This window comes from Corapipo altera, unplaced genomic scaffold (assembly GCF_003945725.1).
Source record: "Corapipo altera isolate COAL_440 unplaced genomic scaffold, ASM394572v1 24, whole genome shotgun sequence".
NCBI classification, from domain to species: Eukaryota; Metazoa; Chordata; class Aves; order Passeriformes; family Pipridae; genus Corapipo; species Corapipo altera.
The window spans coordinates 9435437-9458256 of record NW_020884903.1 but is presented as its reverse complement, the minus strand read 5'-3'; the positions used below and the strand labels follow the sequence as shown (position 1 = coordinate 9458256).

The following is a 22820-nucleotide window of genomic DNA, read 5'->3' as shown; positions in this document are numbered from 1 at the left end:
CACCCAGCACAGTTCTACTCTATCAACACCTTCCCATGCGTTTACAAGGAGTGGGTGGGTAGGTGAAATAGCAGGGTTCTCCCCTACGGTTTAGACTAGGAAGTAGCTGGCAATTTAGTATGCATGAGTAATTCAATAGTTTATTTTAAATGGAAAACATTGGATCTGCAATAATTAAATTTTCTGTATTTTGAGTATTATAACAGATACAAAACACTTGAAAATGCAAGAATAGGGCAAAATTACTTCTGTGATAATACAAGGCAAATGTTGGCAACCAGCAGCATCTTAACAGCAACAACAGGAAACAGATTAGGTAAAGCACTAATTTATATAGCATGGTAGAAGTGCAACTGCTCTACAGACTTTACCATGTTGTAGGACAAGTAAAGGATCAATTACATAAGGTTAAATCTATAAAAGAGTAACTAATCCACAGAATTTGAAAATTAGCTTTATATACCAATTTCCGGATAGAATGTAAATATAATTTGATTTCTTGCATATTGCTCAAAATTTTGTGATATTTGTCTTGGCTTGTATGTTTTTATATTATGTATGAGAAAATGACATATTGTTGAAGTGCCCACTTCCTTTTAAACACTTGCACCATGAAATTTAAGCTATGTTAGCAGTCACCATTCAAAAAAACTCCACAACAAAACAACCCAAAAGTTGTCATAGTAGTAGGGCAAAATCCTGCTTTGAAAAATGAGGCAAATAAAAATACAGATATGGCAATATAAACACTAAAGATTTCCATAAAGCACATAAAGTTCTATTGTATCAATTCCTTTAGGAAAAAAAGATTTGCAAATGTATATCTAAAACAAGTGTTAAACTTCAGTTCTATAATGCTTGAGTTTAGGAGCTAGGGTGACATTGAATTCTTATGTTCCAGGTAATGTAATAAGGTTCACTTTAAAACAGTGATTATGGGGCAACAACCATATATATATGTTTATATTTGTAACTGCACCTTTGAGTAGGTCATTGAAGATACACTTATGGTGATAAAATTAACCAAAGGGCAACTACATATTCTGCATAAACTCCTGAAGAATAGCTTGTCAATTAAACTTAAAACAAGTCTTTTACAGAGCAGTTTAATTTCTGAAAATTTGTCAAAAATTACAGTAAGAATTAATGAAGCTTTAATCAAACCTGGCCTTCAGATCATTCCCCTAAGAATAAAATTATTTTTTATTTTCTAAGCATTTGACTTGACAAGGAAAACTTATTTAGGAATGTTTTACTGATGAAACAAAGTGGTCCAGCCATTATAGGAAAGAATTAAATATTATATCTTTACAAACCAGACTTGAAACATCAAAATAACTTGAAAGAATGATTAACTGTGTAAGCGGGTACTAGGGCAGATATAATGTGATTCAAAAACTAAACAATTTAGCTAAATTTTTAAGTTCATTAGAATCTTATTAACCTGAACTGTCTGGAGAAGTTGCTGATACAAGGATTCACTTAACTGTATTTAACACTCAGTTTTTCATGAAGAAACAGGTACCAAAGACAAACAGAGCTAAATACACAAAGCTTGAAGATCCTCAAGTATGTCCTCTTGGAAACCTGAATGAAATAAAACATAGAAAAAGTTTAGATCATAGAAGAACCCAAAAGACAACTCAGAACTGTATAGTTAATATGCAGGGAATAAAATGTTTCTGTAGTTCCACATTTGTATTTGCATTCTGCTTACAAAGTTTGGATTTAGGGCATCCACAGTAAATGTATGCAGTTTTAATAAAGAACAAAAGAGAATTCTCTTCTTGACAAATCTATAGTACCATGCACAGCTTTATCCTTCCTCTTAGGTTTGAGTTTTTAAATTTAAATCCCTCAAAATATTATGGTCAGTTGTGGTGCTGGAAGAAGAAACTTAAATTGAAAAAGTCTATTCACACCTTCTTAACCAGCTGAGGTCAGGTAGCCAAACTACATTCTTAACTCTGTAAGAAAGGAAGAGGTAGAATCTTAAGAAACTATTATTTAGCATTTATAAATGGTCAACCACACAGTAAATTAGATTACCCCTAACCTGGAAAAATCCTGCAGCAATGAAAAATGGACAGGATAACAGAAATAATGTTATGATTGCACCTATTTTTTTGGACTATGTGTCAAGTACTTAGGTACCAACAACCTACTAATGAAAACAGTCCAAAGGTTATTTCTGCTACTAGATTTGATTAGGAAATTTTCCCCCATCATAGAAGAAATTGCTTTTTCATCAAAAGACTGAGCATTTTCAGAATCTTCTTTCAATGAAACCCCAAATATTTTCGCTATGTACGAAAGGTATTATTTTAGCCTACTCTTTCACATCAAGAATGCGTTTGAAAGATGGCTTTGTTGAAATGTTTGTATAGTGCCCTTCGAAATATAAGATAAATTCCTAAATGTTGCCTTGGGGAATACACCTTGTAGAAGAAACAGTCCAATAGTTCTCAGGCCAAAACTACTGAGAATTTTTCTGTAATTCCAGTTGTGTGGATCTCCTGCCTTCATCTTGTGTGCTCATACAATATTCTTCCAGTAATGGCAGCAAATATTTTCAGGTGAAATGCTACTATTATTGCTATTATCTGTGACGAATTTGCATCTTCTCATTTGCTAAATGAAATTTGGCAATGAAAACCAAAGATCAGTATCTCACTACAATAGAAGGAGCAGAACAACAGGAAGAGTTGCAGATCGGTGGAAAAGGCTTGGAACCTTCAGTGATATATATGTCTGTTCTTGCATCAACATTTGTGATGAATCAAATCCTTCTTTTAAAAAATCTTTCTGTACTCATATATACTGTCATTTGGAAGCTCTGCTCTTATGATTGGTCTTAGAAGCCAAACTTCCCTTTCACAGTAGTTTTTGACCTTGAAAATGATAGGATGACTTTCATGAATAAAGGAGTAAGCATGGAGACTTTTTAAAAAATCTGACTACAAATATAAAATAGTTTAAAAAGAATCTATAAACCTTTTCTGCAAGCTCTGTTTTCATGCAGGTCTTTATTCACACTGCATTACTATTCAAGTCTTACTCCTGTGGTGCGTTTGAGCTCCAGATTTAGACCACCTACCTGTACCAGTCTACATATGTGTTAAATGTCAAAACTCCTATCAAATTCAATGAAAATCTAGACAACTTACCCAACAGACTCTACAGAACTCACCCAGCAGCAGACACTCTGCCCCCACTCCATAGCCTGAACACCTCAACAGCCTTAGAGGTTCCAATGGCCCAATCTGCATGGCCTTGGGAAAAAACAATGTACCCAGCATAGTCCAGGCCCCTAAACATGCTTAATATCTGGCTACTCCTTTTATACCAAAGAAAAGTCTGAGTCGGTCCCCAGAGAGTGGGGGATTGTCTTTATACGGGTAAAACCAGAATGAATGAGAATGATTTACCATTAGAATTAAACATTCAGCTTCTTAAAATGTTAAGTACTTCTCTCACGTTGCTTTATTGACACATTCCAGCAAAATAAAAAAAGAAAATTAGGATTATGCTGTGATTTCCTGGATAAGTCATGAGGCTATGCAACCTGGCACATCAGTCATAAAAACTGACCCTTGCTGCAAGATAATAGTAGAAATAATTTTGTTGTCATGAATTATAGAACCAAGTCCTTTCTGCTGACTACATCGTGGAATTCCATTGTAAGGCCTTCTCACCCGTAAATCTTAGCATACAGTAAATTTGAAAACTTACAAGTAATTCTCAAGTGTTCAAATGAAAACATGCACTCTGAAAACGTGCAGTAATACATAGTAGAGGAGTTCAGAGCAAAGCTTTTCAGAATCAAATATGTAGGTACCCACCCAAAAGCAGAAGTTATTTTAGCTCTAGTTTTCTTTTTAAATCACCACCAATGAAGAGCTCCTGTCAGAGGGATTTTTAAAAATCATATTTTAAACCCTTTACAGAAGACACTGTTTCCTCTCAAGGGTTTAAGCATCACCTACCATGATCAACTTGACCCTGCAGCATTTAACTTGTAAATAAAAAAAAAAAATCAGAGCAAAAAAAAAGGCAAAGTTCAGACCATTTTCAGAGACACCATTTCTGTTCATCAGTCCTCAGTGAGAGTCACAGACTTCACAGACTTTGGACCTACAGATATCTATGCTGATCACTAAAACATATCACCTCTGAAGAAGGACCATGCCTGAACCGCCTGGCTTGAAGCAGGAGAGGTGAAATGCAAGACCCAGGAGCAGAATATGCTGAACACTGAAGTATGATGGCCATAGATGGAAAGCTTCCATCCATACAATGTACTTTCTCTAGGAATAGCAGACAACTGATATACATGTTCACCGGAAGAAATATATTCACGTAAAGAAAGGAAGGAGATATGTTGAAGCCAAAAGCCAGATTAAAAGATGCCCAGGTTATATTTTGCTTCTTCATTGCTCTGTTTTTCTATTTGCTTTGTGTAATATACATTTCTGTGCTGTTGTGTCTGTGCGACCATCTTGCCTACATCAATATTTTCTTCTGAATAAATATACTTCTATTTATCTCTGAAACAGTTAACTGTATAGGCTACTCCTTCCTGCGTGTTTTACCACTGATAACTTGTGACAGGCATTAGGGCATTAAAACTGGTGTGACTCTTATGCTATATATGTCCTTAGGAACATTCAAAGGTCAAGCTTGCTCTATCTTGCAAGACTACGATCAACAACCACTCATGATGTAGGCTGAAATATCTCATCACAAAACTATATTTATTCTGTTTGTATGACAGACAGTTTTGTCCTTTGATTAGATCTCAGCACCACAAAAGCATTTAGCCACCCCATTTCATGTAACGGTGTCAAATGATACACATAGCTTCACTTGCATGGTTTATGGTTTTAACTGCAGCTCAGATTCAAATGAAACGCTGAAGTACAAAAACCAGGTGTATTTTAGTCTGAGAGAAAATAAGCCAATCCAAATAAATTTAATCCAAATGCTAAGTACTAGTAAGTACAAAATGCCTTTTTTTAGTGTTGTTGTTTCACAAAAAAAAAAGGGCAAAGCTTTATTTGTTAGTGTCCAATGACACTTAGCTTCTGTTACCTCATAATTTTGCTCTAGAAGCCATTTCTTTAGTAAAGTGATTCCTTTGTAGACAGCTGATATCATCATCATAATCCAAAAGAGTAGGAACTATTACAGACATGATATTATTTTAATAAAAGAAAAATATTTAAAATTTGTAGTAAGCATACCCAGAGTTTTCTTTCAGTACTCCAGAACATATTAAGTAGAACGCTTAGTTCTTTTGACTATTCTTAACTTTGAATAACCTTCTTCTTTCTGCTCACAATCAAACAAAAAAAAAGAGGCAAAAACCAGTAAAGTAAGCAAAGCAGTAATATTAAGCTAACAGTTCAACTAAAAAGTTGTTTGTCATGAAACGCTTAGTTGAATGCAAAGTAATTAATAAAAGGTTTTATTCTTCAATATAAATATAATTTAAAGTATGTTTATATCTACAGTGGTTAAATAATTAAGACCAGAACTACTGAGAAAACACTCTTTTACATGCTGGCAACCATGACTTTCAAAATCAACTTGGTTGTCCGAACTTGAGATATAATGACTAAGGCTTACTCTTCAGAGAAGTGTTTAGCAGTGCCTCCAGTTAGTGCCATTGTAGTTTAATCTGGAGAGAGGAGGAATCAGACTGACGAGCACCAGAGAGTCCATCCTTACCCCAGTGAACAGACGAGTCCCTCTCCTATTCCTGAGACTCCAGCTGAAATTTCCCTAGAGCTGTGCATCCACCTCACTAGAGTCCAGCAGTGGCAGTGCTGCACTGACTGTGGCAGGGAGGCAGTGAGAACTTGCTGTTTCCTGACACTTTTCAAAATTAGCTTGCAGGGCTCAGGCAGGTACCTGTGCTACTCACAGCCTGCCTGGAGAGTGAGGAATGCATGGGGCACTTCTGATTCCTGACTAGGACAGGACAGTGCTGAAGTCCTTTGCCTGCCACTGGGAATGATTCAGACACATTACCGCTTGTGAGCATGGAACTACCTCTACAACTTGGGCAGACCAGATAAGCAGAGAACTTGTAGCTGGTCTGGCAGTGCTGCTGGAATGGGGAAGGAGCACTGTCCTTTGTATTGTGGTGGAAGTCTCCCTTCAGTACTCAGACCCCTGGGGTTGCTATTCTTATGACCACAGTTATTTTTAGTTGCTGCTTTTCTTCTCTTTGTGAGACTGACTATACTGCTGTAGCACTGCAGTGCTGGGCCTGTAACTAGTGACTCAGTTGTGGCCCTGTGGAAGGGCCTTTCCCAGCTGCAGCTGGATGGGGCCAACTCAGAGCAGCTGGGCTGGCGCTTCCCACACCAACTCCTCTCTTCCCTGCTGTAGCTTGAGCTCCAGGGTATGACTGTGTTCCTGCAGCAGGCCCCTGGGGTTGCTGTACCGCCCTTTTCTGAACTGCACTGAAAGCACAGAGTGTGTTCTTTTAATTACAGTTAAAACTTCCAGAATTGTCTTGTATTGGGCTTTAAAAGCTTAACAGAACAAAAAGTAGTTTCTACAGAATGTTGCTGAAATCAAGCCCTTCAGATGAGATACTTACAGAGCCACTGACAATGCCCATAGTTATACTGGCATTATATAGCATTATGTTTTCTGTAGAATCAGAAGATCTGCTTCAGAAACAGTAACATCATTAAACATTTTAGTAATGTCTTTTTCTGGAGACAAACATTTTAAATGAAGGCCTGAAGTAACAGTATCATAAACAATGGTTAATGTTAGTTTTATCCTAGTTATGGTTAGTTTTATTCAGAACCAGCTCAAAAAGGTTTCTTAGTTTGCCTGTTTTACCTGGAACATGCTAAAATGAAAAAAAAATTAGATTTCCTTTTTATCTCTTAATTTAGGTCCTTCTGGACTGGATCAAGGGGTGTATGTGTGTGGGGCTTTTACCTGTCTTCTTCTGGCACAACCTTTCTTTACAGATTCTTCCATATTGCTCTCCTTGACTGATGAAGTCAGTTCTGAGGTCAGTGTTTCACATGTCAGATACTTGTTCCCCGTAATCATCTGAAGTATACAAGTTTATAGCTTCATTAGCAAAAAAAAAAAAAAAAAGGGCACAAAATTTTGAACAAGTTTTCTAATTGTTAAAATTACCTATGTTTTCAAAAGGTGCCCTCATAACACGAAGTTGAGATAACCTACCAAATTACTTTATGGATGAAAAAAGCGATAAGCACAGGACATTTCATCCATGTGACCAATATATGGGATATCATCCTCATTAAAACTGTACTGCAATCAGCTCAGCTATTTATTTTATTGAAATGCAGAGAGAATCATAGAAAAATTAGGTTGTGAAGTACCTCTGACTGTCATGTAATCATAACTTTTACTCAAAACAGAGCTAACTTCAAAAATAGATCACCTTGCTTTGAGCCTATTCAGTCTGAGAACCTGAAAGGCTAACAACCTCAAAAATGCCTCTGTGCAACTTGTTCTAGTACTTGACCACTCTCACTCTGAAAATTCTTTTCCTTATGTCCAGCAGGATTTTTTCCTGTTGCAACTTGTGCTTTTTGTGAAACTGTAATTGAACTTCTGTTTGCAAAACTTCCATGTTTGTCCAAAGGCACAATGCCTTACACACAACTGCTGTCAGCATTACGCAACTGAAGTTTGAGAGGAAGGAATTACTCCATTAATATGATTTCATTTGAAGACAGACTGAACACCAAACAATTTTACCATGTTAACCTCACACAGATCTTGATAAACTGATAACAAACAAAAACAATTTATCCCACCTTAAAAGTCCCACATAATATAAGTGTGCGTCTCACATAACACAGTAAATCATTTTCCCTTTCAGAAACAAAACAGCAGTGGCTGAAAACATTAAGTTAGTAGAATTTTAGAAAACCATACTGAGAATGATGGCAGAACATGATGAAAGTCATGCTCTTTATTGCTTAACGTTGTTTTTGAATATACTGAATTTGTGAGAAGCAGTAAGAATGAGCCCTGTTATTTACTGTACCTGTTCAAAATTAGCTTTGGAATGATGACTGGTTGTCTTAGTGATATAGTCCTTAGAATGGCATGATGCTTTATTTTCTTCACTACTGGCAATGCAAACTATATCTTTGAAGACAGATTCATGAATATTTAACCCCACTCCTTTATTTGATCTCTTTGTTTGTTGCAGTGATAAACCGGAATTTGTAATTTCATTGTCTAATTTACAAATCTGCGAGCGTACTTCCTCTGACTGGAGTTCTTCCTGAAAAACTTGCAGGGTATTTTGACTTGCAAACTTTTTCCCCCTTCTTGCACTGGAAACAGGAGATTCACATGCATTCAGACTCAGATTGGTGTTGGATTTCTGAAGCACTGGCCCAACATTCTTAAGAAAGAAAGAAGAATTTGTCTTTTTGTGGTTGACTTCACTTGAATTCCCACCTGAAGTTGAGTTTTCAGAAAAATCAGAATTAGTAATTTGTCCACCAGACTCTGGTTTCCATCGAAATATGGGTGTACCATGTTTTTTGTGTGTTTTTGTTTTCATTACCTGAAATATGCTGCTGTCAGTAGGATTTTTGACTGGCAAATTTTGATCTTGTTTGAAAACCTGAGTTACACTGGACTTGTGCACAGTCAGCACAGAGGATGAAACACCCATAACTTTTATTGGTCTTTCAGCATTTTCCCTTTTCTTCCTATCCATTTGATTTGTGGGCTTCCCGTTCATTTGCATCAACTTTCCTTTGAAAATTGGTATAATTTTGCTGACTTTTGGGGGAGGGAGTTCAAAGGCTGAGTTTACGGGTATTCCTAAAGATTTCGCAACTGGTAACTCCGGTGCTCCCGGTATTTGCTTATTATTCATTGATTTCTCTGTTGCTTCAGGGCTAACCTCTCCTGCGCCCTGGCTGCTACTCGAAAAACTGCGTGTTCCTGGCTCTTTGAGCAAACGCTCCATCCAGTGGCTCTTTTCCGTACTGCACGGTGAAGAAAGTCTAGGCAAATTCGGTTTCCTTGGAGGAGCCTGCGTTAGAGATACTACGCAAACCATCTCACCATCCAATTTCATATGCTTAGATTTTATTTCCTGCAATAAAATAAGAGTTGTTAAATTGAATGAACTGGATTTAAAAAGTCTGACAGTACCACGTAATGCATCACGATATGATATCAACCTAATACACACCACAAGATATAAGCATACATTTTCCTGTTTTGAATCAGAATGACTATATTTTTAAACAACATTTAGTTGTCACTATAAATTAAGGGGGTTTTTTTTATCTCCTCCAGTTCTTTGTTTATAAACGATGCTGGAATATCGTATTTATCAGAAGGAAACACTTAAATTTAAATTACAGTCATTATCTTGGTTTAGTGCTTTCCAACTGGATAATGTCTACCCCTTTTGAGGTGGTCTGCACAGGGTTTGATTGGCAGGGCTCCTTGTCTCTTAAGACTTCTAAAAGCATCTGTATTCTCAGCAAAAGACAGTTTGGATGTCTATAAAAACTGCAGATGACACAGAGGAGCCATTCTGGCTTTGATCACTGAAGACACATAAACAGGAACTGCTTTCTGAAAGAGGATTATAGCATTTTAGAAACTCTGCAACTTCTGTCACTATTCTTTGTTCAGAATTAATTACTTCATTTCTTTCACTACTACCGAAGAAATTTGAGTCTCAGCCTTTGTCACAATCTCAAATTAAAGGAGTTTTGATTACTTACCTCCTTTCCATCACCAGACATGGAGCAAATCTTACAGCTTGGTTTTAAATGCTTATGTTTACAGAACTTTCTTTTTAAAAATTAATATTGTTATATTAATAACAATAATTAATTGTATATTATATATTATATATAATTACATATTAGATATGTTATGCACTTATTATTGTTATTGTTATTATTACTATTATTAATGTTTTGAGTTGGAAGGGAGCTAATAGGTCATCTAGTTCCAGCTCCCCTTCCATGGGCAGGGACACCTTTCACTAGACTGGGTTTATCAAATCCCTATCCAACCTCACCTTGAACACTTGCAGGGATGGGGCATCCACAACTTCTCTGGGCAACCTGTGCCAGTGTCTCACCACCCTCACAGTAAAGAATTTCTTTCTAATATCTAATCTAGATTTACCCTCTGTGACTTTAAAGCCATTCCTCATTGTTCTGTCACTACACGCCCTCGTAATAGTAATAATAGTAATAGTAGTAGTAATAATAACAATAATGTAATTGTTACTATTGTTATGGAAGAGAGCTGAGAAAGTTCTGGACATCCAACTGTTAAAAACCATCTACAGAATTGCAAATACTGATAACACCAAGCCCAATTTTTTAATGTATTTGTGATATGAATAATAACATAACAATGGCAAATAACAATGTAATTTTTTCTTCCACATTTAATTAAATGTTACAGGATTGATCGTTATTTGTAGTGAAAAGCACAGTTGTATGCTCTTACTGTGCTCTGAATATGATAAAGACCACTTCATACCATGAAAAAGCATCACCATCAATATGTTTATAAAAAAGCCTTACACTCACCAGAGCCCTGGAGAGTTCTTGTGTACCATAGAGTGCTTTACTTGTCATCTTCACTGGGAATCCACATAGTTGTGAAAGATTGCTCTTCATGTCAGAAACAAAAGAGTTCACTACACTTTCTGCATCTGTTCTAGGGAAATACTGCACTGGCTGACTACGAACGCAACTTAAAGGATACCTGAATAAGTGTTAAGCGATACACAACAAGTTTCTTTATGTTTCTATAATTACTAATCATCTTTGCAGAGAAGAAAGCATGAGCAGGTCTAAAGCTTTTTTAAAAAGGTGAAAAAAAAGCATTTAGTTTCTTGCAGGACTGAAGCTTATAAAGTTACAGGACTTCAGCATGACTATACCATACTAACCTACAGTAGTAAAGATTACTCAGGAGAAGTAATCCTTAGTCTAGTCTTTCCTGGCAGGAAAATTCTCTTTAAAACAAATATTTGTTGGCCATGTTTTTACAGGAATTTAACTCTTCCTTTTACTTAATGCCACACCATTTAGAGTAGCATTATCCTGTTTACAGAAGCTGTGAAATAAATGGCTCTATTTGACTAACTATTATTCAACACTAGAACAGAGACTTGACTAAATATTTTGTTTCAATTTGTCTAGTTAAACAATTCTCTACTGGCTTCTATAAAAGTATGAAGAAGAAAATGTGGTGCACTCAAAAATGAAAAGCAGAGCTTTGCTAGAAATGTAGTAGAGGAAATGTAACAAATATATTCTGAAAGGATACGTGAAGAACCTTTCCCCTATTGGTTTGAAGTAAACACTCAAGTATATTTTTGTCTCTTCAAGATCCTCAGGAAGAATATATCCATACTTCAAAAAAACAAACACAAATGTGTATTACAAATACAAACTCAATAGGCACAAAAAAGGAAGCGAAAAATGAAAACTGTATATGTTTCTTACCAAACTCTTCCAGTGCACTTGAAATTCTTTATATGAACGGAAAGGAGATTCTGGAGGAATTATATGGCTGATGTTTATGATCTGACCCATTTTCATGCTGTGCACAGGTAAAGAAGGGATGCTTAGAATGAGTGTCAAAAAATCCTGCCAAAGATATACTGGTCTTTTGGAAAAAAAAATAATTTGTCATTCAAAGTATTTACAGATTATTTTTGTTTTGAGGACATTTAGCTCATAAGTTTATGACATAACAATAGCAATACTTCCTGAAGTGTGGAAAAGAACTTGGCATCTACAAGTCTAATTTATGTTGTCTGTAATACTACCAGTGAATATAGAAAAAAAGCAAATATATCATTGCTTCTCATATTTTTATGATGAAAAAGCATAGGTAAAAAAAAGATAGTTTGTGGCAAAGATGGAAATATTTTTTCTTTAAATTGACACTTTCTGCAAAAATTATATTTGAGAAAAAATGATGCTTTTGCATACCACAGAAGTAGCACAAAATTGAAATAATACTTAAAAGTGTAATTTATGATTCACTGGTTAATTTTTCTCATTTTCCATAACACTGAGATACTAAAAGAAAAAAAAGATTGCTGAATGTAAAACAGACCACAAGACAGAAGCGTTCTTATCAGTAGTATCAAGTTCACGGTTTGTAGGGCAAGCATTCCAGGAAGTGTTTATTTCTGCTGAAATGTAAACAGATTCCTACCTTGGCAAAACATAGCACCAGTTACTTAATATGGAATGTTGGTGAATAACTGTATTTTCATTGCTGTCAAACAGCTTTACAGTGTTTTCTGAAATATCGAAATCTCCCAGCTTAAAAAAGAAAAAAAAAAAAGTTCTTTTGAAATATTTCTACAGTCATCCAAAACTAAAAGTTTCAAAATTTTTCTTTCATCAGCTCTCACAGACTGATTAGTTTAGAAGATATTCCTGTTATCAAATTGCACATTATCTTATTTTAAAGCTCACACTTCCATAAGCTATACAAGTACAAGGTTTAAAGTTTATTTAAATCAGTGATATTTAAACTTTATTTGAGATGCTTTAATAAGTAAGAGTACAGGAATTTCTCAAACTGAGAGCTGTCTTACTTCCATGTACATTTTTTAAAATGCAAATCAGAAACCCATGTTTGACATTCTAGTAACTGTGTATGTCACTTTGCCTATTCAAGTGCAAATATCCGAGCAACAGAATTAATGGGACATGCAGTTTCATCCTCTGAGAAATCAAAAAACACCACACATTTTCACAATGTCAATATTTGACTCTAAGGGACAATCAAAGACTGAGATTTGAGAAATATTTTATCTTTCTATGGCCTACCAGGGTTTGTCTTTATTTACTGACAGGAAAATCTGAACATTTCTGTTTTAGAAAGGTATTGAAAGGATCAAACTGATAATGAAGCCACATCATGATCACGTCCATCATTGGTCTGTGTAGTTTGGGAATTGGATTCCTATAGATGGCTTTAATGTTTGTGCTGTCCCAAGCACATCTTAGAAGAAATCCTGTTCTTCTATTCTAAGAAGGAATTTTAGAAGAAACTGCCAAGCCTGACAAATATGACCCTATATGGACATATGCACCAACGGTGACATGGCTGTCACAATGGATGGTAAGTTTTCAACCTCAGCCATGATTTCTTAAACAATTTATTCATTATGCTTACAAGTAGCAGAGTCCTAGTTGCTCCAGTACTTTGGAGGCTGCAAAGAATATGAAGCAGATTCCATAATAATCATATACATAATCATAAACAGGGACTTTAAACATGGTGCTGACAACTCACCTGTAGTTTCAACGTTGTTACTCAAAAACTGTCTATGTATTACAGTGAGACTGAATGCTTTCTAGAAAACACTGCTAGAAGGAAATCTAGAATTACAAAACACTCCACTACTATATTCTGTTTGTATTTTTGAAAGGTCTCTTATAGAATCTCAATTTTATAATGTTTGCTAGAATGTATCAATATAGATACGACATGGATGTTATGCTCTTGTAACAGGTGCAGATAGTCAATGACTCTGATTAATGTCTCAGTGCAATCAGAAATAAGCACTTCTATCCCTGTCATGCTAATTGGAAGTCACCTAACAGAAGACAGAGATTATTAAGATGAACACAGTCATAGAAAATATAACCGGCTTATACCTCGGGGGGTGGCAAACGAATAGAGCAAGCCTCCACACTGATGCAAAGCTGTCTCTCTGACACATTGAGGTCTACAACTAAAATTAAAAAAAAAGCACAAAGCCTTGTTTTGAATTACAGTTCATCTGTTGGGCAGAAAGCTACCCCAGGTATTTATTTAAGGTAATTGTTAGTTGAAATGTTGCATTTGAAAATCAAAAGGCTAGACTTTCTCAGCATGGAAATTAAAACCAAGAGCATTTTAGCTATGAAAGTAAAAATAATAATGAATTACCGTTGCACAGTACATCTCCCTAGAAACTCAAGGCTGGCTATGCAACTGGATGCCTCATACTCTTATCTTTCAATAGGAAAGACCATATGAACAAGGCATGCATTTATTGGCACACCTCGATAACTTTCACCCATCTTTGAGTTCATCAACATATGTCCCTGTTACAAATTTAGGCTCCAATATCCCCAAATGTAGCCTTGAACTTTTATACGGGAATAAAAATATTACTTAGTAATTTTTGCAGTAGCTAAACAGCATGCTTTGTGACCACTTTTGTGAACAGCAAACACAGTACATACTGACAGTCACTATAGCTCATCTTCCTATCTATTATTACGAAACTTTCACATCACTTGCAAGACTCATCATCTGGGGCAAGTGTATTTATTTGCAATAATCATAACTTTAAATGGGCAAATTTCAATCTATGGCTGTAGATTAATAGCATTAAAATTACCTTTTTTGTGGGCAATTTTTCAAAGGTTCGGTTGAGCTGACAACTATTACAGCCAGAGCATCATCTGCCATCAAGTGTATTTTGACAGAAGTGATTTCAAAATGAAAATCAAAGACACAAATGCCAAGACTGTGGCAGTAGGAAAGTACTTAATTATACCTTGCTCTCTCAAGTTTACCATTAACAGAATTTGTACTTACCAACAGCATTTTGCCTTCCTGAATGAGACAGAAAGTCTTTTCCTTAACAAATAAAATAGATAGGCATTATTTTCTAAACTATATGTCTAAAGTCTTTGTGGGGGAAAAAAAAAAATAGGAATCACACAGTTTTGTTTGTGTGCGCCAGGAATGCCAAAAGGTGTGTTCCTTTTAAGGAGAGAAAACCCGCTCTATCAATTAACTTTTCACTGGTTCATGAACACCTTATATAAAAAAGAAAGATGTGTAAAAGCATATTAGTGGACAGCAATTTATACACTGCTTTTTCCTCCTGGTAAGAAGCAACTATTTTTAAGTGACATAGGAACATAGAACTTTTTTAAATTGACTAACAGTTAATTCACTTCTCAGGATCAAAAGCAAATCTGTATAGTATTACTATGTATTTTACCAAATATGTTTTGCCCAGCTTTAGCAACATAAAGGATTAGACAAGCTGCATGTATCAGGGTCACGTTGCTGTTGGTCGATGCCTTTATTGCAATCAGCTTTGTATCAGCTACCATCTAGCCCTCTACTTCTAGCTGCTACTCCTGAATCAGTTGATTTCATTTTGAGAGCCCTGTATTTTGAAGATACTGAGAATAGGATACTGTTATTATTGTGGCTGGAAATAAGATAACACCGTATACACTTTTCTCAGTGTACATTTGAAATTATGTATACAATTGCTCTACTTATTAGGAGCACACCACAGTATCTGAAGAACACGTGCCACTGCTGAAAGCATGAATCTGAAAAGCATGAATCTGAAAAACAGGCCCAAATTTTGGAAGACATTCACTGTCCAACAATATTTGGTTTGGATATTATTAATCTAGATTGCATTAGTTGAAATAATTATTTGATCTATTAAAAAGATAAGGAAGAAGATGAACAAGTGAATGCTATGTCCATTCATGTCCATTCTGTTTATTAACATGAATCATTAAACTTAGATAAAGGAACAATAAAGATGCAATTAAAGAAAAAAAAATAGGGCAAAGGAACAAAACAATTTATTATAATGAATGAAATAATTACGGAAATTAAATTATGGAAAATAAATGCAACAATAAAAAACTGAAAACTAAATGCTTGATCCCTGACCCAGGTCAGCCAAATACCTTGCACCAAGAGATGGCCAGCCTTGTTCCATTTGGGTGCAAGTCTGGCTGTAAGTGTATAGGAGAGACAGGTTTGAAGGATGGCTGGAGTAACTGTCTGCGGTCCTTCCAGCTAATAACAAAAGTGTAAAAAAGAAACATACATTATTAATAATTTAACAGATTTTTTTCAAAAGCCTCAGTCAAAATTTAAGCAAATATACTGTTACTGCACCTTGGAGTCAAATCCTAGTATATGTCACACATTATCTACTGAGCTATAGGAGGAAAGTATAATAATAATATTTGATGTAGGCATTAAGATTTCATGTGTCAAAGTAAGGTTCACTACAGCTCCTATAATGTTTTCACAGGACTGAAAATAGACTTGGGGAAAAGATCAGTTGAACTATCTGGAGTACTTTACTAGATATGCAACTCTTTCCAGACAATAGGCACAACATCCAAAACTGACATTACCTCTGCTGTCAAACTCAAGACCAGAGACATTTTCTTGCAATCACAATAGATAAATGTAGCTTTGCTCACCCAGCAGCACCACTTGCCTGACTGTCTGTCCTGCAGAGCTTTCTCTTGACCATTAGCACTGGTCAAGACTTGGTCAAGAAACTAATTATAATGGCTTAAAAAGACTTAACTAATACATCTCCAGAGGGATGTTTCTAGTGAGACCCTGCAAGGAGCTACTTGCAGATCATGGTTATTAGCTATACTTCATGCTTCTTATCTGCTGGTGTTGGAAAATCTAACGATGACAGGTTAGCTGCATATATCAACATAAAGCAGTTTTGTGAGATAAGCATATTCAAACAGTATATGTCTTATTAATCCAGATAAGCATTTGCACTTCTTGGAACAAAGAAAAATACACCCAACTGGCTGTTCCAATGAATTATGAGAGCTACTGGCTTTGATTACAATCAGTCTTTTGACTCAGCAATTCTAGTGCATCCACACATACATTCATAAACCCCACAGATGTTGCAGTAAATTATACACATAATGCTCTAAAAATATATCAGCTGTTAAGCTCAAGGTTTCCATTTCTTCTCTGTGCTTTTGTTTTGTTTTCCTGTACAGGCTGAGTAAACCCAGAGGTGAATGGGGAGACAGTTCAGCTGCCTGGACATCCCCTGCTGGGGAATATATGGGGCACTGGAGGAGGGAATGATCAGTAGGAGAGCCAAAGGCTTTGGCCCAAAGAGCACGTTGCCAATGCCCCTGTGCAGGATCAGGATCCCACTGCAATTGAGAAATCTAGGGAAGTTGTTCAAGAACTTCTAAAAACTTTTGACTCTGACAAAGTATACTTACTATACCCAGACTCATAAAATGCATTTTGTCTATGGGGCAGATTTTTTCACCCTGAAACTTGGCTTCAGTTCAAATCGCATGGCCTACGAAAAATACTCATCTCTGGCAACAGCAATTGCAGGCAAGTGTAACAGACTCAAGAACTGTTATATTTCAGCACTTACAGTAGCTCCTTGTCTCTCTACATAGGCTTGACATATTCCTGAGTTGTAAAATGGTATCTAAAAATAACAATTAAAAAAAATAAATCAAATGTCTAGAATTAAGAGGTGAATCGTAAATTAAACTCTGGTACAACAGTGACTTTGCCTTTGAGAAACATGCTCCAGAATAGTTAAGCAAACATTTTATCCTGTATTTTAAAGGAGATAAGTAAAATTAGTTCAGGCATCTGTCATAGTGTAGTCTCATTTCTAGCTGAAGATACATTAACAAACAAGGACAAGTTTGCCCAAAACACAATTGCGGAACTCCGCTTCTCTTCTTGCAAATTCGGTGGCATCTTACCAATTGAGTCCATTCCATTTCACAGAAAGGTTCACAATCCAAAAAGGCCATTTCAGTCAAAGGAGTAGAGGACTTAAGGTGTTCTCTACATCACTAATGCACAAAAATAAAAGTTTGCTTTAAATGAAATATTTCTACTTATCCCTGATCCTCAAACAAAACACTTCTTAGAGAAACATACATGTATATATAAGAATACAATTGACCCCTAGCTGTAGTTTGGTTCAGGCTGATCAAGAAGCAACAGGTCTCACATCTTTGGGATGAACTTGCAAGCTGGAAAGTCCCTGGCTCATGTACAAGGGAGTGAAGGTGTCTTGAAAAATATTTCAAAAGATGTTTTCGAAACCCAAAAGTACAAGATAACCAAAGTACAGAACAAGATATCAGCACTAAATCAAAGACATTTGTCTTATCTATACTATTGACTAAGAGCCAACTCCTTCATCCTTTTAATATTAAGATCAGGATGGGCTCAATTTGAGCTCTCCCTGAATGCCAGCCTATAGACAGCTAGCCTGCATGGCAGGTGATCCTCCCCTTGAGCAGGGACCCCTCTCAGGTTTCGAGATTCCTTACCTGAAACTAAGAGATCCTTCCTTACTCAAGGCCAGGAGATCCCTTACCTGTGATCTGCAGTAAGTGACTGATAGCATGCTGAATTAATACTATGAAGCATTACCAATCCATGTAGCTACTCAGATACTATAAACATTATATGGATAATTCCACTGAACAGTTGATCAAGTCCAAGGCTAAGATTGGATCCAGCCACACCTAGGCTCCAAAAAGGAGTTCAGAAAGCAAGGGGGTCCACTCTGAACCTATGACTCAACTGGAGGACGTTATTCCTTGCATCTCTAGTCTCTCTCCGAGCCATTCTAACACAATTTTCCTTTGTATGTTTCTTCCATGTAGTAATTATTGAGGCAAACTTTGCCATCAAACTTACCGAACCTTGTCAAGCCACTGTTAAAACTTTGCTAAATTCCATCAAACTCATCGAACTCTGTCAAATTATTATTTTACCTCAATAAAGCATACTGTTGCTTCTCTCTTTTGAGTGAGGTGCATTCTGCACATCTGCAGCAGCATGTAACTACAGATACTTATTTACACAGAGATACTGACCGCCATTACAACTGAAATTTGATTCAGTGTTCCAATAATAGGTGCAGAAAGGATCTCTTGATACAGGAATAATAACTGTCTATATAAAAAAAAAAGAGAGAAAAAAAATTAAAAAATGGTTTTACTCATTTGATTTTCTCAGTTTAAATTTATTTTCCTCACCTTCTGCAAATATAATACTTTCCAGTCTTAATCAGTTTCCAGTGGTTCAGTATAATAAATTGGATTAGTCCAAGTTACTCGCTCTAGAAGACCCACAGTGGTCTAAGACAAAGACTACAGGCATTTGGCACATAAACAGAACTCTCCAAAAGGCATTACTTTTGGCAGAATTTCTCATTTCTCCTCTTTTCTATTAAAGGGAATGACATAATGCATGGTGAATGCTAGGGAGAATACCTCTGCTTTCCAAATATTCTTTTCACTGAGTCTCAACCCACATAAAGCGTTCCATTTTTGCAGGTGAACACAGATTAACCATTTATTAATCTGATGTATGTGGCCCCTGTTTGTTTTAGCTGATGAAATTTAAAACCTAATGGAAATTTGTTTTTTCTCCCCAACACTCAGCAAGGCCCCTGCCCAAGAAAAAAAACTCTACATTAAATAATTTTGTATGGCTTGCCACTGATAAGAATTTTGCTGATTTTATTACAGTTAATTCTAGTACTTCCAATAAAATATTTGAATAGCAACCACCAACAGCTTCTGAAAATAATAGACCACAAAATTCTTTACCTGCAAGTTTTTATCTGTGAACTCCTTGTCTCAGCTTCTGGTATCTGAGAACTCAGTGTTACTGTAGCAGCACAGAGTTTTTGCAGCTCTGGCAGACTGACAAAGAACAGAGACTGGTGCCTGGTTTTATTCATGGTATATGCTTGATTGCCCCAAGGCAGCGCCTGGGTCTTAAAATAAAAAATAAAAAATCAATTCATTTTTATAATATTTGTTTACAGAACTTTATAAGTATATGGCATTAAGTAAATGAATAATCAATTATCTTCTGATTAAGAGTAGGTAGGAAATACAAGAATTTAGTCAACTAAACCAGCTCAATATCCTTTTGTTATATGCAGTGCATCATACTTGAAAAAAATCATTATTTACAAAAGCCAAAATATTCAGACTAGAGGCAAGGACAAAAGAATACAGAGTACATGCATGTACATGTATGCACCTCTGCCATTTTTGGAACCTCCTCAAAAGCACCAAAAGGAACCAGAATTTCAAATTGAGAATGTGATCCTTTGATGCAGTACAAACAAATTTCATGTCAGTAGGAATAATATGAAGTTATAGTTCTTACCTGTCTTGTTGGAAACCTGTTGTGTGCTTCTATGTATTGCAGCACAGGCTGAGCTCAGTGTAATGTAATATTTATGATAAAAAAATAATCTAATATTTCAGTATTTGAATAAAAAGACACCTTTTAACAATAGCAACTTTCTCAGTCAAAGTGTTTCAATGAAAGACAAACAGGTAGAAAGTCTGCTTGTCATGAAAAGCCAGGAACAAACACTGCACACCAGAAAAAGATGTTTTATTAGTTCTTCCCTCTCCAAATCCTTAAACACTTTTGGAAAATGGTCTCACCATTGCAGTGAAGACAGTAATAAATATTTTGATTCTAAATTTTATGAAATCACCAGATATTCCCTTGAAAAGCTATTTTGTAAAGCATGATAAAAAAATTATGAACTGGAAATATATTTTGAGGACCAATGTCAAAGATAATTCCACTGTTCTGATTTTGCTTTGCTTACACTGTAACACATTAAACAGATTAACCTTAGTCATAGCCTAGAAAAATCACAAGATTAATGTTTTATAACTGTAATTTAAAAGAAAATAGTGTGTTTCCTTGTTTCTTACCCTTATAGGAAAACACATTTCAAGTTTTTTCAACAAGCACGAAAAGAAGATTTTTTTAAGATGCCAGCCAAGACTATCACTTTATCAGGGAATTCCAAAAGCTACAACTCAAGGGAAAGGACCATTTTAAACAAATGAGAAAAAAATCCTGTCTTTTTGCAAACCCAGAGAAGAAAGCCCAAGTCCTCTGCTTTCATAATGTTTATTGGGGATTTTTGTGGCAGCAATGTTATAAAATACATGCTGCAATGCTATAGTGCCCTGTTTGTTGTTTGAGGCCAACTCCCCTGTGGGAATCACTCGCTGTGTAATGCGTAAGTTAAATCTTCCCAGACATCTTAAAAGCTAATGGGACAGAGTGCTTGCAAAAGGCTTCTCCCATCAGGGGAGAGGATAAAGAGAGGAGTACCAGTTAACACAGACCTACCAGTTAAGAAAGAACTACCAGCTATAAATCACAGGAAATAAACCCAATTGCCTTCTGTACAAGTAAGAGAACTTTATGTGTGGGGGAGAAATTACACCTTTAGATGCCAATAAGCACAACACATGAACTTGAAACCATCACTGAGTTCCTACTGAGTTGAACAGAACATAAGTCAGAGAATGGCTATTGCTGTTTTTCTGTCAGAAAAGGCAGGTAAATCACAGAGCTTGGCAGAGATATTTGCAATTTTCAGTAACAACCTGGGAGATGAAGAGCCTCCTTATTAAAGCTGAGAATACCACCAACCTGAAAGACAGTGGCTACTCTTACTGTCAGGCTGACGGTAAAGAAGTAGAGGCAGGACCTGAAGGAGGTGGTGGGGTACAGTGAAGTTGTCCTGCACACACACACACAGAGTACAGAACATCCGTAAGCACCAGCTCTGAGGAAAGGCGACAGGTCATGCTGGGTAAATTCTATGCCACAAAAAAGCCCAAACCAAATCCAACCCAGCCTGTAATCATGCCGGAGCATATCCAAGAGGCTACTGCTGTTGAGGCACCCAAATTGTGTGTGGACGTGACATGGAGATGGGGGGACTCGAATTGGGCCGACATACAAAGCCATCGAACACATCCGAGACCAGAGTTAAAGAAACATGTTTTACCTCAGGGAAAATTGAGGGGAAACAGGGTGCTGGGCGGGGGACAGAGCCTCACCGAGAGGAGAAGCAGGCGCTGCTCCCTGAGCCCTCAGCCCACCCGGCAGCGAGGCAGGGCGGCGCTGTCACAGGGAAGCCTCTCTCCAAGGCCCGCGGGAGAGCTCTCCCAAGGCACGGCGAGGGGCTCCTGCGACAGCCGGGGGTTTTGAGGAGCTGTGAGGAAGCAGCCGAGGCGGGGAGGCTCCTGGAGCCGCCCGTGCCGGGATCACCTCACGGCGCTGCGCGGGAACAGCGGCAAACGCGCGCGGGCGTCCAGGCGCTCCCGCCTGCCTTACCGAGGGCGGGGTGGGCTGCGAGGGTAACCTCCCGACCAGCGGCTGGCCTGGTGGGACACCGGGCAGGAGAGGGAAGGGTGCTCCTTATCGGCACGGCAGGCTCCCGCTCGCACCTGCAGAGGGAAGACCGGCGGCAGCCGCGGTGGTGAAAGGGAGCTCCTCGGGCGCCGTCCCGCGGTCGCAGCTTGGCGGGGCTCGGCGCCCGTGACCCGGCGCCCGTGACCCGCCGGGAAGGTGGGAAGCGACCTCCCGGTTGGGAAGCTCGGCAGCCGGGCCGAGGCAGAACGCGGGGCACGGCGTGCCCGGGCGGGCACGGCGCGGTGGGAGCCTGGGCACAGCCGCGCCGTGTGTGCGCTGTAAGGCAGCCCGGCTCGGCGTTGTGGGCATTGCCCGCGCCAGGGATGCCTTAGCCGGGCACGGACAGCACTTCGCACAGCCGGGGCGCCAGCTGGCTTTATCGCAGTGGCATAAAGGATAATTTGGATTAGATGTTAGGAAAAAATTCTTTACTGACAGGGTGGTGAAGCACTACTGGAACAGGCTGCCCAGAGAAGCTGTGGGTGCGCCATCACAGGATCCCAGAGCTGCTAGTGTTGTAAGGGACCTCTGCAGATGATCTAGTCCTACCCCCCTGCCAAGGCAGGGTCACCTGGAGCAGGTTACACTGGAACGTGTCCAGGCCGGCTTGGAACGTCCCCAGAGAGGGTGACTCCACGACCTCCCTTGGGCTGCCTGTTTCAGTGCTCTGTCACTCCCAGCGTGAGGAAGAGCTTCTTTACGCTGAGGGTGAACCTCAGCCTGCCAGCGCCACCTCCCCA

At 37.8% G+C, this 22820-nt stretch overlaps 1 protein-coding gene across 9 annotated transcripts; it reads right to left on the bottom strand.

The window, feature by feature from the left end:
* Positions 1–170: 170 nt before the first annotated feature.
* On the bottom strand, positions 171–22792 carry CUNH18orf63 (chromosome unknown C18orf63 homolog). 9 transcript variants are annotated; one of them, XM_027650846.1, is made up of 15 exons: positions 22116–22792; positions 19443–19612; positions 18705–18783; positions 17231–17287; positions 15753–15864; positions 14626–14667; positions 13695–13771; positions 12238–12347; positions 11517–11613; positions 11338–11423; positions 10593–10770; positions 8054–9124; positions 6964–7080; positions 5244–5331; positions 1474–1587 (listed from the first exon to the last, which is right to left on the bottom strand). In XM_027650846.1, exons 2-14 carry the CDS (start codon positions 19574–19576, stop codon positions 5275–5277), a joined length of 2217 nt encoding a protein of 738 aa, XP_027506647.1. In that variant the 5' UTR covers positions 19577–19612; positions 22116–22792; the 3' UTR covers positions 1474–1587; positions 5244–5274. The 9 variants fall into 9 exon arrangements, with proteins under 9 accessions (XP_027506646.1, XP_027506647.1, XP_027506650.1 ...); XM_027650848.1 differs by lacking the exon at positions 5244–5331 and adding an exon at positions 5629–5680 and having other exon boundaries at positions 1570–1587; XM_027650845.1 differs by lacking the exon at positions 5244–5331 and having other exon boundaries at positions 171–1587.
* Between the last annotated feature and the right edge of the window lie 28 nt (positions 22793–22820).

Excerpts from the sequence above, each read along its gene's own strand:
- CUNH18orf63 (XM_027650840.1), bottom strand. The coding sequence starts at position 19,576 with ATGAATAAAACCAGGCACCAGTCTCTGTTCTTTGTCAGTCTGCCAGAG. Across the intron at positions 14,668-15,752 it reads TGGCCATCTCTTGGTGCAAG|GAAAAGACTTTCTGTCTCAT; the intron begins GTATTTGGCTGA and ends TTATTTGTTAAG. Across the intron at positions 9,125-10,592 it reads AAGAACTCTCCAGGGCTCTG|GAAATAAAATCTAAGCATAT; the intron begins GTGAGTGTAAGG and ends ATTTTATTGCAG.